General features: G+C 37.4%; 3 protein-coding genes and 1 pseudogene across 3 annotated transcripts; 2 read left to right on the forward strand and 2 right to left on the reverse strand.

The window, feature by feature from the left end:
- Positions 1-541: 541 nt before the first annotated feature.
- On the forward strand, positions 542-9,094 carry LOC119998878 (auxin response factor 8). The gene is made up of 14 exons (XM_038846352.1): positions 542-1,099; positions 1,257-1,366; positions 1,509-1,607; positions 1,760-1,816; positions 1,922-2,077; positions 2,181-2,265; positions 3,681-3,771; positions 3,869-4,033; positions 4,107-4,229; positions 4,856-4,931; positions 6,627-6,774; positions 7,086-8,074; positions 8,164-8,354; positions 8,636-9,094. The coding sequence occupies exons 1-14, from the start codon at positions 1,057-1,059 to the stop codon at positions 8,796-8,798; spliced, it is 2,496 nt and encodes an 831-aa protein (XP_038702280.1). The 5' UTR covers positions 542-1,056; the 3' UTR covers positions 8,799-9,094.
- Positions 5,309-5,917, reverse strand: LOC119998879 (annotated as a pseudogene).
- Positions 9,095-9,669: 575 nt separating the features above from the next.
- On the forward strand, positions 9,670-11,699 carry LOC119998320 (pentatricopeptide repeat-containing protein At5g66520-like). The gene has a single exon (XM_038845621.1). It carries the CDS (start codon positions 9,742-9,744, stop codon positions 11,392-11,394), a length of 1,653 nt encoding a protein of 550 aa, XP_038701549.1. The 5' UTR covers positions 9,670-9,741; the 3' UTR covers positions 11,395-11,699.
- A 384-nt stretch (positions 11,700-12,083) lies between these two features.
- Positions 12,084-18,421, reverse strand: LOC119998323 (peptidyl-prolyl cis-trans isomerase FKBP43-like). Its single transcript, XM_038845626.1, has 13 exons — positions 18,286-18,421; positions 18,019-18,092; positions 17,624-17,856; positions 17,173-17,306; positions 15,945-16,269; positions 15,277-15,528; positions 14,225-14,446; positions 13,890-14,090; positions 13,135-13,414; positions 12,786-12,870; positions 12,662-12,703; positions 12,521-12,569; positions 12,084-12,389 (listed from the first exon to the last, which is right to left on the reverse strand). The coding sequence occupies exons 1-13, from the start codon at positions 18,296-18,298 to the stop codon at positions 12,308-12,310; spliced, it is 1,992 nt and encodes a 663-aa protein (XP_038701554.1). The 5' UTR covers positions 18,299-18,421; the 3' UTR covers positions 12,084-12,307.
- Between the last annotated feature and the right edge of the window lie 762 nt (positions 18,422-19,183).

Raw genomic sequence — 19,183 nt, forward strand, 5'->3', positions numbered from 1 at the left:
GAGTGCCAACAAGTTGCATCCGTCGAACCGCTTCTGTGAAAAATCATCTCATTCATAAAAATTAAACTACTCTTTGACCTAATTATTTAATAGTAAATAAAATAGTGACTCAATTTTGTTTAGTATACGATTTTAAATTTGGATGGGGAGAAGCCGAATTTACCCATCACTATTTTTTGGTAGGTAAGAGGGATGAGCTTGAACTTAGGTTACAACAAATTGAGTATATGTCTTAACCATCTCAGTTGAGGGGTTGTTGACTAAAATCGACCAACTTTATAAAAATTAAAACATAAATTTTATTAAGTAAGAATTTTGAAAATCATAAAGATGGCTATGAAATAATGGAAAATTAATAGATCGCATAATAATGGAAAATCTAAAGATAATAAATATTAAAAATATCTTTTAGGACATAAAGACCGTACTCTGACAACGACCACTGAAGAATGGTGCCACATGCCTCCTGTCACATCAGACCCCGATGGACGGTCAAGATCATCTTGTACGGAGCTCCCTACGGTTCAGATCTCACTTTCCTTACCCCTCACATTCTCTCTCTCTTTCTCTCTGCTCTACCACGGCCAGCTCGGTCGGGTCTATTACAGGAAACTGACCTCATTCTCCTTTACTCACTCTTTTACTGAGTTTGAAAAGCACAAACCACTCGGTCTAAATCGAAGGATTGCGACAAGAAACGTACTTGCTGATGCTCGGCTCGGCTACTCTTCTGCCATGGAGATCTCTATGGCTATTTTGAGCTTTAATTTGCTGGGAGATGCAGTAATTCTTCTCCCTGTCAATCTTATTCGATCTTAGTAGATTTGGGCCTTCTGGGTTTTGCTCAAAGAAGAAGGAGGAGAACGAGAGAGGATGCAAAAAGGGAAGGAGGGTTAAATGAGGGAACTGAGAAAAAATGGGTTTCAGTTGGGTGTAATCATGGTGGTTCTGACTCAGAGTTGTAGAAGTTGGGTTCTTAAATAAGGTTTTTAATTACTAGTAGTTAGTATTAATAAATATTTTAAAAATTGAAAAGAAATCGAGTGAGAGAGGGAGATGAAGCTTTCAACATCAGGACTGGGTCAACAGGGTGATGAAGGTAATGTCATCTTATCCATTTTGTTGTTTCTTTATCTACATTTATATATTTATGTCGATTTCATGTTCAGTAGTTCTATGTACTCTGTAAACATGCATATATTCATGATATAATCGTGATGGAGAATGATTATTGTATCGATGAATGAAAATCACAGAGAAGAAGTGTTTGAATTCAGAGCTATGGCATGCTTGTGCTGGGCCGCTCGTGTCCCTACCGACGGAAGGGAGCCGTGTGGTCTACTTCCCTCAGGGCCACAGCGAGCAGGTTTTTTCCACTGATCTTTAGTTAACGTTCTTTTGTGGGTGTTGTTATTTGTTGTTATTACTCTCTTCTTTTGGCCCCCTCTTTTAGGCCTTAACATATAATGTGTTTTGATGTCAATTCCAATGCATAATGAATTCTGTAGGTGTCTGCTACAACTAACAAAGAAGTTGATGGACACATACCCAATTACCCGAGCTTGCCTTGCCAGTTAATGTGCCAACTCCACAATATCACAATGCATGTGGGTTTTTCTCTGTTATATACAATTAGTGAAGTTTTCTACTTTTTTCTTCCTCGTTGTGCTGAAAATGTAGTTTTTTTCTTGTTTGAATTGCAAGGGTAATGGAAGCTAGATTGGCTTGCTAAATTTGTATGTTATCTATGTAATTCCAGGCAGATGTTGAAACAGATGAAGTGTATGCTCAAATGACCTTACAACCTTTAACGCAGGTATCTAGCATGTGCTTGTGTCCTAATCTTTATTTTAATGATGGTTGATGTGAATGTCTTTTATGTATTTGAGATATAAGCGGTTTGCCACTGTTTTGCATACAGCAAGAGCAGAAGGATACATTCCTTCCCATGGAGTTGGGAATGCCAAGCAAGCAGCCCACCAATTATTTTTGCAAAACACTGACTGCAAGCGATACTAGCACGCATGGAGGGTTCTCTGTCCCTCGTCGTGCTGCTGAGAAAGTGTTCCCTCCGCTGGTAATCTCTTTGTGGCTTATGTTCCTTTGAAACTAGTTGAATCTTGAATAGTGGTGATACTAAAAGTTCTTTTTTTTTTGTTCTATCTTGCCTTGCTGTGCAGGATTTTTCAATGCAGCCACCCGCTCAGGAACTTATTGCAAGGGATCTCCATGATGTTGAATGGAAATTTAGGCACATATTTCGAGGTAAGGATTGCCGTGATTGATCTGTTACTTGTATTGTGCAAATTTGCATCATTTAAGTCTTAAGAAAGCATATTACTGTAGCAAATCTGTCTGATTATTGTGGTTCTGTTAACCCAATTGTGATTCCAGATCAAAATGATTAGCTTGAAATGGTGATTTTATTGGAGATTTTAAGCTGTTAGATTAAACCCAATACACATGCATTCTCCTTTCTTGTTGTTCTTTTATGCCAATTGTGATTCCAGATGAAAATGATTAGCTTGAAATGGTAATTCTACTGGAAATTTGACACTGTTAGATTAAACCCAATACACAGGCATTCCCCTTTTCTTTTTCTTTTGTTGAATGGAGTAGGTGGCGTCTCCATCCTTGCAGACTCTAAGAAGTGTAGATATATGTATCATTAACCTTGCATTGCAGAGAAGATACTGAATGCAAGCAGCTTTACCACTGTGACCTACTTGTATGTCATATTGATAGATTGCTAAGAATGTTCTAGAGAAGACATGACTTTCGTTTACCTTAATTCTCATTTTGTTTCATTTGATGGGGATGTGCTGTATCCTTAGTGCTTCTGTTTTCTCACATGCAATGGTAGAGTGGTGAACTCTGTCTTTCCAGGCATTTGTTTGCTCACTTCAGTAAAGAATAGATGTATGCTTTTTAGAACATATTCAGATTAGTCTCTTGGTGTTTCTCATTTGTTTGCAAGAGAATGGGGTTCAGGAAACTGTGCTCTTTTATAAATGGTTTATTTCTTCCCCTTTTTTTGGCCATTGTTAGTATAGGCGTTTTCCATTCTTTAGATCTTTATGGAGGTTGCTTACTGGCTGCACACAACTACTCATAGAACCCTTTCTTCATCTAAAGAAGAAAATATGGGTGTGACTTCCTTTCTACGGTTTTTGAGCGGTAAATTTGCTTTAGTAGGGCGTCAAAGCCTGACTTCTCATTTGTAAATTATTTTTTTTATCTTAGTTGCCTGTTGCCAAAACCCTTTCTGCTAAATCTGTGTGCCTCTCCTTGTTTTCCCTTTTCTTTCAACAGACTCTTCTCGTGTTCTCTCTTTAGACTTCTTTGCAACACTGTCCTTACAGGAGAAATTAACATTTTTTTACTAAATCAGTTCTTTTCGCTCTTTCTCGAAAAAAACCAACAGCGTATATCCTTTTTTGGTGGCTTATCGGACCTAAAGCACAATCAGGAATCTTCCAATGGCAGTTTTCTACGTTCTAGAGTTTTACTGGTTAAGTAGAATTTATATCTATATTTTTAAATATGACCTCTCGATTCACTCTTGTGTGTATGTTTTGTTTCTTATCCCAATCAAATTAGTCTATGCGGGAACTATCTCTGACATTATATGGTTGAAAGGTAATTATTCAAGCTGACATGTTCTTGTTCTCATTGTCCAGGACAGCCCAAACGTCATCTTCTTACCACAGGCTGGAGCGTTTTTGTTAGTGCCAAAAGACTTGTTGCCGGAGATTCCGTTCTTTTTATATGGTATATTATATGCCACCATACACTTTTTCCAAATTATTTTTATGCCCTGCAACTTTATTATAGAGCATCATTACCTTATTCCCTTTTTTGTTATTAGGAATGAGAAAAATCAGCTTCTGCTAGGAATACGTCGGGCTACTCGACCACAAACTATGATGCCATCATCTGTTATCTCTAGCGATAGCATGCACATCGGACTTCTCGCTGCTGCGGCCCATGCTGCTGCAACTAATACTTGTTTTACAATTTTTTATAATCCAAGGTGGCGAATTCTATTCTATGTCTTCTTTTCTAATAGTTAGTTCAGCTTTTCTTTTAACATGTTTATTATCCAGGGCTAGTCCGTCAGCGTTCGTCATACCCCTCTCAACCTATGTTAAAGCAGTATTTCATACTCGTGTTTCAGTTGGGATGCGTTTTCGAATGCTATTTGAGACGGAAGAATCAAGTGTTCGAAGGTATAATAGCTGGATATAACTAACTGTACTATTCATTATCTTGATATGGCAGTCTTCAATATTGTTTCTTTGACTTTCTTGCATCAGTGTGATAGTTTGTGCATATTCTCGTTGTGTTTCTGTTAAATAATTGTTTAAAGATTTTCAACTTATCCATATACTTCATGACAACAAAACTTAGGCATTTCATCACTTAATTAGAGCGTTATATTTTGTGAATATAACTCCAGCTCGTGCATCAACTACCGTTGAATTTAATAGAGGGGCTAGTAAGCTTATCCAACACGTGGAGCCAGTATCTCTTTTTCACGGATCTGGTAGGGTAATAGTACCATTTTTCGTCTAGGCCTCTCGTTGATAGGTGTCTCCTGCATAAATAGATGTTGCTAGTCTAGCGGATAACATAGATAATGAACACAGTTAAGTTGATTTTTTTTGCCTACCTTTGATTCGAGCGTGGGAGATGTTATCTGTAAGGGTAGAGCGTCAATGAATGTCTATAAATACAATTACTTCTCAGAGATCAAGTTGGCGGGACAGTGTTGCCTGTATATCACACATTGTAGTGCCATATGCATTTCTATGGTTGTGCAGTGTGCTTATCTTGGTGGGTTTGTCTTGTCCAGGTACATGGGTACAATAACAGGCATTAGTGATCTGGATCCTGTTCGTTGGCCGAGTTCACATTGGCGATCTGTCAAGGTAACTTGATTTAGCGATTGTACTCTGGTTTACTAACCGTAGTGTTAGTACACATTTCATTGTCTATGATTCAGAGCAAAAAGTTTGCCAGCCATACATGTAACGTATTAGTTGGCTGAGGATTAATATCTTGTTTCATATTTTTTCTTTTGTTCACATATATTCCTTAGGAAATGTGTTTAACAGCAGGGAGAAGGGCAGGTGAAATTGGGGATTTGATTAGCTTTCTTGAGGAAATAGTAGTACGTTAAGGCCTAAGGGTCACTGTTAGATTTTTATTTTGAGGAAAGCAAAATAGTTATGATATATCAACAGTGCCATATCCCATACTTGTCAGAGGGATTTGATTCAGATGACACAATACCCAACAAAAAATATACAAAACGTCTAATCCTTGACAATAAATGCCAAATCCATACTAGGAAAACCCATCATCCTACTTGATTCATTCTTCTATCTAAGACCACTAAAACTCCCATTCATATATTCTTTATGCACATTACCAGACCCATACATGAGAGATTAGATTAGTCTCAGTCTCCCTCTCCCTCGTTAATGGCATTGTATTTCTTTGAAGAGCCTTTGCAGATGCCAACTGGGTATTTGAGGGCATTAAGTTCAACTTTACGGAGAGCAGCTTTGCCCAAATCAATACCACAGATATCAAGAGCCTGACAAGGTAAAGCAGCACATCTGATAACTCCTCACCCAAGTGAACTTTCTCCTCTTCTTTCCAATCTGGTAGTCCTTTTGGTACATCTCCTTTCCACTGGAATATCTCTGATAATTCCCCAACTTCACCCACGAGAGCCAAAAGCTGGTTCCTTGGGCTGTGAAATTGATCCCAGTCCCTTTCCTTGGCAAACTCTGCCATTTTCTTCTTGAGAAGATCAAGAGAAACACACTCTTCCTGTTCAGCCCCAGTCATTCTTTCTCATCACCCATTGGCCCTTAAAAGAACAATTGAGAAAAGAGATGAGAGTGAGCGACCGTTAAATTTTTATTTAATGTTTTCAAGTATATTACTTGAATCTTTGCTCTATAAAAGGTACTATTGGAACTTTCTTTGTTAATTATATTACTACTATAATTATGGATTGCCTCTGTGAGTCACCTTACTTTTCCTTCTCTTGTCAAATATATTCTATGGTGTTTCATACAACTTTGTAATTCCGAGGAACATTAGAGGGATAACATTAATACTGGGCTTAGCTATGCATATGCAGTATTTTCTGTCCTAATTCTTCTCGATTCTGTGTAATGTGACCATTATTCTATTAGTTTCATATACCCTTGTTCATGAAAATGGTACATTGAATATCTGAAGAATTGCTTTTTACTATGGCACAGGGCTGGTGTAAAATTCTTTTGGTTCTCATCCAAAAATCTTCGGCTCCCCTTTCTATTTGCTAGAGCAAATTATTTTTCGGGAGCTCTACGTATCCCTAACAAATTAAGCCATAATCAGCCATAACATGTAATTAGACAACGTAATAACGAAATTCAATGTAATTACATAACGTAATACTGTTATGGCCGGTTATGGAAGAAATTGCTAGGGATATATAGAGTTTTTGATTATTTTTAGCTGTTCAATTATTATTTCTGTTGCTCTAACAAAAATCTTTATATCATTTCATTTTGAAATTTATATGCTACTCTCTTGCGGTGCACTCAATTCACATTTACGTGTAGGTTGGTTGGGACGAGTCAACAGCTGGTGAAAAGCAGCCAAGGGTATCATTATGGGAGATTGAGCCCTTAACAACTTTCCCCATGTACCCATCATTATTTCCTCTCAGATTCAAACGACCTTGGCATCCAGCATTCTCAGCTCTGCAAGGTATTTGCTCGTTTAAATTGTATAATATTCCTTCAGAAAACAAGCTGGATTTTGTACTTTTCGAGTCATGGGGTTTTAGGACTAATTAGCGGATGTTTTTTTGGGTATGTGAAGCTGAAGTCACTGGGCTAACTTTGCTATTATTTGATAGCATTGAACTGCACAACTAATATTGAATGCTTGGCTATCAGTTAACTAAATGAGATTGATCTGACATAATTTTTTTGAAACATTTCAGTCTCATATCCAATCCAACAGTTTTTAGGCAAAATTATTGATGCCTTTTCTGTTTGCCCTATTTTTTGTTGCAGATAGCAGGGATGAAGCAACTAATGGCTTAATGTGGCTAAAGGGAGGACCTGGGGACCAAGGTCTACCCTCCATGGATAGCCAAACCCTCGGTATGATGCCATGGATGCAACAGAGGCTAGATCCAACATTGCTAGGGAGTGATAATAGTCAACAATATCAAGCCATGTTAGCAGCTAATTTGCAAAATCTGGGAAGCATAAATTCCCCGAGACAGCAATTTTTGCAGTTTCAATACTTGCAACCTTCAGCAAGCCAGAATCCAGTGTTACAGCTCCAGCAGCTACAGCGGCAGCAAGCAATTCCACAGTCCATGCCTGATAATATCCTTCAAGTGCAATCCCAAATTTCAAGTGAGAACCTGCCTCGGCACTTCCTGCAGCAACCGTTCAATAACCAGCCAGAAGAACATGTGCAGCGGCAACAACATACATATCATGATATGCTTGAAGGCAATCAACTCCAGAGAAAACTTTCAGATGTGCCCTCTCCTTCATTTTCAAAAGCAGATTTTATTGACTCGAGTACAAAGTTTACAGAATCCGTTGGTCCTATGCAAAACATGCTCAGTTCAATGTGTCCTGAAGTTGGAGGCGGTCTTTTAAATTTTTCCAGAGCCGCTCATTCTGTACTGCCTGAACAGCAATCCTGGGTTCCTAAGTATCCACATCCACAAATTAACGCTTCTTCGAACTCAACGTCACTCCAACCATCTTTGGCTGAGAGAGCTGCTTTGTTGCATTCAGACAACACTAACTCAGATACCCAGAGCTCTGCCTCTTTTGATGTAAATATTGATTCTCCTGGACTCTTATTCGCCACCAAAGTGCCCGGATATGCTACTTCTTCAATCGCTGCCGGTGCATCCGCAATGCCATTAGGAGATCCTGGGTTTCAGGGTTCCTTATATGGTTGCGTGCAAGACTCTTCTGAGTTGTTGCAAAGTGCAGGGCAAGTTGACCCATCAATCCTGAACCGAACATTTGTCAAGGTGTGGGTTGCTGGCATTTAGGACTGTGTTTATGCTTTTGCTATTACTAGTTATAATCGATGGATGAGATTGTCTGTATTGTTGTGCAGGTTTACAAATCAGGATCAGTTGGGCGTTCTCTAGACATCTCCCGGTTCAGCAGCTATAACCAGCTGCGAGAAGAACTGGCTCAGATGTTTGGAATTGAGGGGAAATTGGACGACCCTCGTAGATCAGGCTGGCAGCTTGTATTTGTTGACAGGGAGAATGACATACTTCTCCTTGGAGACGACCCGTGGGAGTAAGGATTCATTAAAATAATACTCCATTTTCATTAAACTGTTTAACTAACCGATCTGCGTATTATTTCTTACCCTCTTCTTCCTTGCATGATAATCAGTTCTTGTTATTTGAATGTGTACCAGTTGATGTTACTTCAAGGTTGCACGGTCTTGTTTCTATGATGTGTCTTTGCATGCTGTTAACTCATTTTTTGTCAAAGAACCACCAAATGATCCATTTAATGGGTTATTTATACCCTTTTTGACGTTTTGGAACTAATTAAAATGACCCAATGTGCAGGGCATTTGTGAATAATGTCTGGTATATCAAGATACTATCGCCAGAGGATGTGCAGAATTTGGGTGAGCAAGGGGTGGATTCCTTCAACCCAAATGGAGGCCAGAGAATTAACAACAGCGGTGCCAGTGCTCGAGACCATCTCCCTGGCTCAATTGAGTACTGACTACTCGAGGTGCCTTCGATGCCCTTCCCTTCGGCATGTTGTCAATTTCCAGAGAGTGAATATATTATCAACATCCCTTTTAAATGCATTCTAGTATGAACTTTTCTCTGTTTAGCTACTACTTGTTGCTCTGCGTAAACTGTTATTCGTCGATGAATTTGACTGTTATTACGGATAAAAGTAGGCGTAGGTTCAGTACTTGGGTCAAAAGACTAAATTATGTGGGCATTTCAATCAAATGTGAACTTTTCGCACTGAATTTAAGCACTTTTATCTGTGCTGCTGTTTGAGTTCTCCATTTTTCTCAATCCTTTTGTTGGTCATATTGCCTCCTTAAAGAGAAAAATGTATCTGAAGTGAAATGGTTTTCCCTAGTTGCCTTCTATCCATTGAATATGTATTCAAACAATATTGTGGATGCTTTTTGCATGCAAAGGTATTTTCCTCTCTGAGGTATACCTCTACGGGCGTTCTTCATTTTTAGAGCAAAGATGACCTGAAATTCACCATACAATCTTTCCCAGTCAATCAAGCAAAATTTACATTTGCGAAACAGCCCCTTCTGTGTACCCAATGCTTAACAAAAGAGGAATAGTTGTCAAATAATGTATTGGCAGAAAGATGAAGAGAAGCTTCAGGCCCAATATCATGAAGACCACACTCTTTAGCAAGTAGTAGTGGTGATACTGAGACCATTCAAACCCAGGATCTTGTGATCTGTATAGCATACTTGGTGAAACAACTTGTATTGACTCGTGGATTGAAATGGTGAGCTGACCCGTTAACTCTTAGTGTAGTGTAAATGGGAGGTCCTGAAATTATTATATTACTTTGAAATTAATAAATATTTAAATTTAATACAAAAAATAATTAAAATGTTAATACATAGACATTGCACGGATGCTCATATATTTACAGAGATGCCAGACTTTGATTTATTGGCATGTTGGGTTCAACGTTTGCGTCCAAATATTTGAAATCAAGCCAGAGAACTCTCACACTGCTAAGCCAATGCCTCACTATTGCTCAGGTCAAGCAAATTCAGTCGCACCTCACGGTTTCAGGTACCATTTTGGACCCTTACGCCGCCGGAAAGGTTGTAGCTTTTTGTGCAATTCACGACGGCGGCGATCTCTCCCATGCTTTTCAGCTTTTTCTTCGTTTACCCCACCGGACCGCCTTCATTTGGAACACCATCATCAGAGGTTTCTCTGAGAAAAACCAACCCACGATGGCCATCTCTCTATATAGGGAAATGCTCGAGAGTGGATTCTTGCCCAACAACTACACCTTCTCTTTTATCCTCAGAGCTTGTGCTGAGCTCTCTGATTTGATATTGGGTTTCAGTTTCCATGCCCAAGCTATTAGGTTGGGGTGGGAGCAGTATGATTTTGTGCAAAACGGGTTGATTCATTTGTATGCAACTTGTGACTCCGTGGACCTTGCTCGGAAACTGTTTGATGTGAGTTCTAATCGGGACGTAATCACGTGGACTGCTCTGATTAATGGGTATGTAAAAGCTGACCGAATTGATACCGCACGCGAAATGTTTGATCAGATGCCGGAGAAGAATACAGTTTCATGGAGTGCAATGATTAATGGGTATGTGCAAGTTGGGTTATTTGAAGAGGCTCTGGAGCTTTTCAATGTTATGCAGATTTCGGGGTTTCGACCTAGCCACTCAAGCATTGTGGGAGGGCTTACTGCCTGCGCTTCTCTGGGCACGTTAGATCAAGGTAGGTGGATACATGCTTACGTTGATAGAAATGGACTGGAGTTGGATAGAGTCTTGGGAACTGCACTTATCGAAATGTATGCTAAGTGTGGGTGGATTGACACTGCTTGTCGCGTGTTTAACAAGATGCCGAAGAGGGATGTCTTCGCCTTTACTTCTTTGATCTCAGGCCTTGCCAATCATGGGCAAAGTGCAAGGGCTATTAAGTTGTTTGCTAGGATGGATAATGAAGGGGTTAGACCTAATGAAGTTACTTTTATTTGTGTACTAAATGCTTGTAGTCGAATGGGGCTGGTGACTGAAGGGTGGAGAATCTTTGAAAGTATGAGTCAAGTTTATGGAATCGATCCAGGAGTCCAGCACTATGGCTGTTTGATGGATCTCTTGGGCAGAGCAGGGAGGATAGAGGAGGCTAAGAAGTTGTTGATAGAGATGCCCATGGAGCCAGACTCCTATGTGTTGGGTGCATTGCTTAATGCATGTAGAGTTCATGGCGTCTTTGATTTGGGCAAAGAAATAGTTGAGAGCTTAGAGCAGCGGAGTCATGACCCTTGTGGGGTACATGTTCTCCTTTCTAATATGTATGCATCTGCTGATCAATGGGAGGATGTGATGAAAGTAAGGGAAGGGATGGAAGAGAAGAAAGTAAGGAAGATACCGGGGTGTAGTTTAATTGAAGTGGATGGTAAAGTTTGTGAGTTTGTGGCTGGATATCAGTCTCACATGCTTACGGATGAGATCACGTTGTCACTATTTGGGATTGCCAAGCATTTGAAGTCTCTTTGGTTGAATGACGACAACAACATACATGATGATGGCAATCACCACAATGATATGACCCTTGCGCAAGTTCACTCTTAGCCAGTGAATTTTCTCCTGGAGATTTACCGACTCCAGATTCATTCATTTCAGTTCTGTGGGACTACTCTAATAACAAACTGGTGGGGGGAAGTCAAAGTATATCCAAATTTTTTGGTGATTTTATGCCAAGGCCTTGGCAGACAGTTTGTTTATGACCTTGAATAATCTGTGGTATGTCCTCAGTGAAGCCTTGTTTACAGTTTCTAACTCATTTTTATACTGACAGACCTTTATTGTGATTGCATAAGGAACGAGAACATATTTGGTGTTCATATCCTCTTCTTCTTTTTTATCCTCTTAAATTATTTAAAAATTTTGAGAATTCAATCTAATTTTATTTTTTACTATGATTTCCATTATAAGTTCGGAGGGGAAAGCACCATTGCCTTTTTGTCTTGTCTTCACTTGATTCCTTGGTTATTCATATGCATGTTTGATTGATTGCTCAAGTACTTTGGAGCCGTCTGTTTAAGTTTGTAGTTTGTAGAGAGAAAATTCTTGATTTGTCATTCTTCTCGTGTGATCTTTCCTACTGCCTAGTGCCTGGTAGAAGAAGGGGAAGAAGGCTGTTTGCCAGATTGTGGATTGATGAGGAAAATGAATCTACTTTATATATTCTCTTCTAATACCGTGAGAGTCGGACTTTGAACAAGTGAATTCATTTTTTTGTAAGAAAAGAGATCTTGCTTAAACCACCTGTATTTCATGCTTTTAAAAGGTAAATTCTTCCATAAAACCAAATTGCCATTGCCATCTGATGGAGTATACTGGGCAGTCTGGACTAGAAACCTTTTTACAACCAGTTCAAAGAGAAAAAAACAAGAAAAGAACTCATTTTTATCTAATATAGAGCACAAATTTGGAGCTTTTCATGTAAAACAAGCCCAAAAGGAGCCTTTAACTGCCCTGCAAGCTAATGGACTCTAACCAACTCAACATCGTATTCAAGCCATGCATCAGGAGGAACATTATCACCATCTCCTTCACTGCCATAACTGCATCAAAAGCATCAAGTCACACCAATGAATAGCATAAAATTCCAAAAGTTTTTTACGAGTTTTACACGATACATATAGATTCATTGTCACGCAGAATAAGCACTTCAATGCATAAAAATATCACTTACCCCATTGTTGGCGGAATTTCAAGTCTTCTCTTGCCACCAACATGCATACCTAGAATCATGCGTAAAGAATGTATCACAAAAAAGGCATAATTATACGGCATTTCATTGGAAAGAGAAGAAAATAAGTTTCAAAGTTGATACCCTCAAGACCAATATTCAAACCCTCTATTACTTCTCCTCCACCTGCAACAGCACAATACATGCATTCAGGCAGTAGCAATCTTGAAAATTTTAAAAACCAAGTAGTCGTACTATAGCATACTACCGAGACGAAACTTCAAAGGCTTTCCCTCAACATTTGAGTCAAATATTTGTCCATTCTTCAACTTGCCAGTGTAGTGTATACTGATCTGAAACAAAACACAAACTACTTAAAAACAAAATTTTATATATTGTTTTCAAATTTGTTATGATTTAAGTGTTCAATAAAAGGGTATTAGTACAATGTGAAGCTTCATTCACACACCTAAGCGAAATAAAGAACAGTACTAATCAACAATTTGATGACGAAAAATGGATTAAATTCATGTGGTACTCCTGCTCAACACTTTGAGTTGAATGCATAAATCAAAAATAAATATGGAGAATAAACGCTGCTCTTAAAGAGTACTCACCTTCTTCCCTGGAGCAGCAATTTTTCCATCTGTTTTCCCTACTTTTACTTCTTTAACCACTAATCCACCCGACAAGGTCCTAAGCTTAGATGACTTGTCTTCAGTATTGCTAACCCCACTGTCCACTAGAGATTCATTCTTGTGGACTGACACAGGTGGTATTTCCCTAAACAAATCTTTCCCATGATGATCTCGACTTTTCTTACTCTTTTTCTTCTTCCTTTTCTTCTCCTCTGATTGATTTATATCAGCAATTTGTTCAACATCATTGCCAGAAGTCCTGTAAATAATCCACATTGGAGTTATCATGCAATTACAGATCTAATAATATAAACTGCGTGTGCACTTGGGGTAACAGGATTAGCAGTAGAATTTTCTACATAACCACAGGTTTGAAAATTTACTAACAAGATCAAATATAGATACTGAGGTTAGTTTTTCTCGTACAGATTCCTAACAGTTGATAAAATCATATTGTATTACCATAATAAAATACACATAAATCTTTCTTCAAAGGGAAATCAAATTTTATGCATTCTGCCTTGATCTTCTTTTCATGCCACAAGTAGGATGTAATTATATAAAAGGACCCAAAATAAATCTCTTCCCAGCACCACAGAAGGCTTGTGTAAGAATAAGAAATCAGGAAAACATTACCATATACGTCTCTTTTTTCTGTACATCAATTGCACGTGCATAGGCAAATGTGTTGTGCGCAAAAAATGAATAAAAAATCTAAAAAAAACAGTACTTACTGATTTTGTTTGTCTGTCAGAGAAGGACTCAGGCTAATGTTGCCAGTCTGGGCTCCATTTTCCTTACGGGCATTGCAAGTGCTTTCAATTTCAGAAGTTTTGTCTGATTCCCGCTCTTTCCTCTTCCGCTTTAGCTTCGCACCATTTCCTGGGCTCACGTCCATAGTAGGCAACAAGGAGTCTGGTGCCAACTCAGTTCCCCTGTCAGCGCATATCCCATAACATACATAATTAAGGAATGCTAATAAACATTTATACAAGCATAAATAAACGAAACAAAGTTTACATATAAACTAAAATGGGGAAAAATAAAGATCTAGAGAAACATTATTAACTCATCATTGATTTGGCTCTTGGTCTTATCATTTCTCGCTGGCAGATCCATGCTTCCACTGCCAGCCTCCACCTTATTTGACTGAATATGATTCTGTTTAACAACATTGTCATGACAATCATTATCAACTCGATCCTTCTCCTTTCGCCGTACTTTGCTTTTCTTTGGCTGTGCATGGTCCACTTCAGTAGAAGGCAGTGAGGCATGTGACAGTTTTGCTCCCCTGCAAGTACAGATAAGATGAACAGGAAAAAGGATCAAGATATTAAGTTCTCAGGGAAACTTTCCATTTGAACAAAACTTAGAAACGACATTAGAACACAGAAAGGAAGGGAGGTGCGGGGGAATTTCATGGAATCAAAGTACAAGTTTAGAAATATACACACAGAAACATAAGAAAAGCATACAAGTGTTACCAATGGAATCATTGCTATTTTGATGAAATTTTATGAACTAGACATTGGGATGCCACCCCTATCACTTACTTCTCTTCCTCTGTTTTAACTTTTGCTATCACTAAAAGGCCTTTGTTTTCAACAGTAAATGTCTTTCCTTCTCTTTGTACATCACCTTAGCTCCAGTTATTGTGCTTTCTTTCCAATTCAGGCATTTAAAATCATTTTAAGTTTCAAGATATTAGTTCAAAGCATACATCAGAAATTTTGAACTCAAAATGCACATGATGTATGGAGTTTTCCTTCGCTCGTACTCATGAAGGGGTGGGTACTTACCAAGAGACAACATTACTAGTTTACACCCATAACCCAACCCCAAAAAAGCAAACGGAGCATCAAAGTACATGAGATTTTGATTTACTTTTTATCTGATAGACACGGGGTTGAAAGCATATATATTTTCTGATTTTATATGATATGCATAGCACAGAGCAATATAGATTCTGATTTCATATTTAAGAGGACCAATTAAAGAAAATATATTGTTGCTAGTTCTGTGAAGTACAACAAGACCACCACCGGACTACAATCAACATATATCTACGCACAGGCAACATGCTTGCTATAACTTGTAAAATAAGAAAGCAGCAACACCCACTTATAATTGGCAGTTTTCATGTCCTCTTCATTAGTCAAAGGCAATTGGCTGAACTTTTCATGATCTGTGTCATGTTTTTTAGATTTGTCTTCTTTGATAATCATACCAAAGAAAAAATCTTCTTTGCGATCAACTTCTAGAGGTTTTCCCTTTTTGCTATGCTCTTTCTTTTTCTTATTTATCCCTGCACCATCTTCAGAACCAATTCCATCAGAACGTTGCACAAACTGATAGAGGTCATCTTGGCTGCTCCTGCTTGACCATAACATAGAAGAACCACCCAAGGATCAAGAGAAATACTAACGAAAGGATTACAAGCAATCAATATAAATAGGGGAGAAAGCCATAAAATAGAAGAAGGCTTATGGATGATCATCAATAGCAATGGGTGCATAATATAAATTCTTATATGTTATATATTCTTCCTAGTAGATTATTGTAATTTGGCAAAAACAAATTTATGCCAATTTACTTTTGTGCATGCATCAAATATTTGCCCTGAAATATGGTTGGTTTGCCACTGTAATACAGAAAAGCATAAGAAAATTGATTAGTTCTTTGGTTTTTTATTGGAAAAGAAGAACTAACAAATTTTATTTATTGAAAACTTTAGACGCGAAAACATATCCATGGGTTTTCATACAAATAATAGTTATAGAGTATCTTACCTTTTTTCAGGGTCATCATCTACACCGGTATCATCTTTTCTTTCTGGTACTGTGATACTTTTGCCATCACCACAGGTCTTCTTGCTGATGTCAGCTTTTCCTTCTGCTCCTGATTGTGTTCTCTTTGAAGCACACTTATTATTACCAAGAGAGGCAATTGGTAACTTGTCCTCATCTTCACTGTCCAATATTGCTACACCAGCATTGCTAGGAATTAGTTTCTCTTCTGAACTATTGTCTTCATCAGATTCCCTTAATCTGTACTTCTTCCTAAGTCGTCTGTGCCTATTTTTATGCTGCTTATGTTTTATCTGCTCCTCACTTGCTGGAAACAAAACCGCCAAAATTGTAAAGCAAACACGTGAGCTGAAATAATTCTCAAACGACTGATATGATATGAACAATGCTGCTAATTCGACAATACGAGAAAAATTTACCAGTACGAGCAATACAAAACTCAATTCTGCTACATTGGAATGACAGTGAGTGTAACTTATCCCATAAAACAAAAATGGATTTTGATTCAATCAGATACAAACTATTTAGTCTAGGACTCTAAACATAATAGTTGGGCATATGCCATATACAGAGTCAATTTGGTAAACGGAGATGACTAGTTAATACATTAAATTTTACAATGAAATGGATAGGTGAGGTGTGGAATTCTAGTTCAGATGTATTTGTCATAGAATCTTGAACCAACAAAATCTTACTAGTTTTCATAAAATTGTGAAAATGGAGTTGTTTTTCCGTATTCCCCCCTGGCTAGCTTAGTCTTAGATAGAGGTTAAATTATATGTCGAAGCCTCAGAAAACAGATGAATGGGAGTTGCTAAATATGACTATGATATACAAATGCATCAACATTAATGCGTGTAAAATGCTTCGGTTGAATCATGATGCATTCAGAGTATATCCTATACTCATCCAATTAATCATATTCATATTAACATATGAAATTCAATAAACAAAGAACATCTTTTTTGACTGGGGGGAGTGAAACAAACACAAATCCTCAAGCTCACTGAAATGTACTAGCATGTGAGATTTGTGGTTCTTCAAATATTAATAGGAAGTCAAACTACATGATTGATTAACAAACAACACCGAAGTGGATATTTTCCACGTACAAGTAGCAATAGAGGGCTGTTGGGCTGACATCATAGCTTCACAGTCCCATAATTCACACAAGATCAAGAAAAAGAAACATGTAAAGCCTGGAACAAACCTCCACTACTGGAAACAGGAGAAGCTGAAAAGACTTCTGGTTCTGCATCATCGATAAAACTATCCTCATATTCCTCATCGCTATGATTAGATCTTTCTGATGCTGTATTTGCAATATCTTCTCCATAGGATTCCCTAGCCATAAGTAAAGGACAGACCAAGAAAATTCCGAACGGAAAAAGAAAAACAATAAGGCAAATTCTTTGATACGGTAAATGTAAACCTACAGAATATCATATAATTTTGATCACCAACACTGTGCTTAATATATCATAAAGCCTGACGCCAACACGAGCATATACATATTATTCATTGGTTCCCATGATTATATCATAAAGTTCCATGAAAAGCCAATCATTAACTTTGTCTAACTCTCAGAAACCAACGTAATTATGCATATAGTACCAGTTAGTTAGTCAGTTGATCCTATGATTTAACATTCAAAAGGATACGATTCATCATTTGGATAAAAATGACGACCACCAACAAGATAGTAACCCGTGAGGTGAACACTTCGAGGGCCAAGAACTGATAACACAACATCATCAGCCTCATCAAACTCCAAGTTCAATTGGGAAGACTCCAACTTCTCAGGAAATAAAGAGCACAAGAAAACAGGGCTCCTGTTCCCTACATTACATTGGACCACACTTTTCGCAGTGGCAGAGCCAATTCCCAAAGTCGCCTAAAAATAACATTGTAAGTGTTAACAAATGAATCCATGAAAACCCATGCTTAAAACCTCAAGTACTTGAATCCATAAAAGCATAAGAAAAAAAACAACCCATAAAAACTCCAATTCAGAAAAACCTAAATTGCTTGTGAAGTTGTAACCAATAACTATTACCTGGGAAATGTGGAGTCTTCCTTTTGCTGTGTTGGACGAGTGAGTAAAAGGCCTTCCTGGTTTCAACTCGACTCCTGGAAGATTAACACAGTTGAATTAATTTATATATAAATCAAAACCGAAATCAAATACTTCAATAATAATTCAATTACATCGACCAAAACATGAACAGACAGATACATATGCGTCTATGCACAAAGCACAAAAATGGTATCAAAATCTCTCCTTTCTTATATACAAAAATGAAATACAGTGAGTGAAACGAACCCCAGAAAGCCATTTTCCAATGCGACCGCAATTACTCTCTCTGTCTCTATCGCTGTCTCTCTCTCTCGCTTCGTGAGAGGGTTTTATTAAACCCTAAAAAGAAAAGCATGAGCATTTCCATACCGAGAAAGGGTCGCACGTGAGGTGCACGAGTCTCAGAAGGCAATCCTGCGCGCCAAACTTACCGAGTTTCTAACTGGATTTTCTCTGACAATTTTATTTTCCAACTCAAAATTTGTTATATTTTGCATCGAATAAAAAATCTATTTTAGAAATAAATTAAACACAAATGAAATATATATATATACATATCTTTATGTTTTGCTATATTTTTGCATCAAATTAAAAAATTATTTTAAGAAATAAATTAAAACAGAAATAAACTTTCTGCCTGTTTGGCAGGGCGGTGGCCACAGCGGATCCGCTAAGCGATCCGCTGGAGGCCAATGCACTACCAAACGGCACATTTTCGCTAGCGGATCCCACACTTTAATATAAAGTATTACTATTTAATGATTTAAATATTATGAAATAATTATATTTATATTTATGTATTCTAATAAAAATATTTATATTTATGTTTATGTTTATGTATTCTAATAAAAATCATGAATTTATTATATTTATGCAGTTATAATTATTATAACAGTAAATTTAATATTGAAATAAATTAATTAAAATTTAAAAATACAAATAAAATATTTATATTTAAGACTTTTAATTTTATAGGTGTTTAATTTTAATACATAATGATAAATTAAAAAATACAATAAATGTAAGAAAAATAATTTTATTAATTAAATGTAAATTAAAAATACAATAAATATAAGAAAATTAAGTTGATTAATTAAAAAATACTTCAAGTTAATTTTAAATATAAATTATATTTGATTAATTA

The sequence above is a fragment of the Tripterygium wilfordii genome, chromosome 5, assembly GCF_013401445.1.
Source record: "Tripterygium wilfordii isolate XIE 37 chromosome 5, ASM1340144v1, whole genome shotgun sequence".
Taxonomy (NCBI): Eukaryota; Viridiplantae; Streptophyta; class Magnoliopsida; order Celastrales; family Celastraceae; genus Tripterygium; species Tripterygium wilfordii.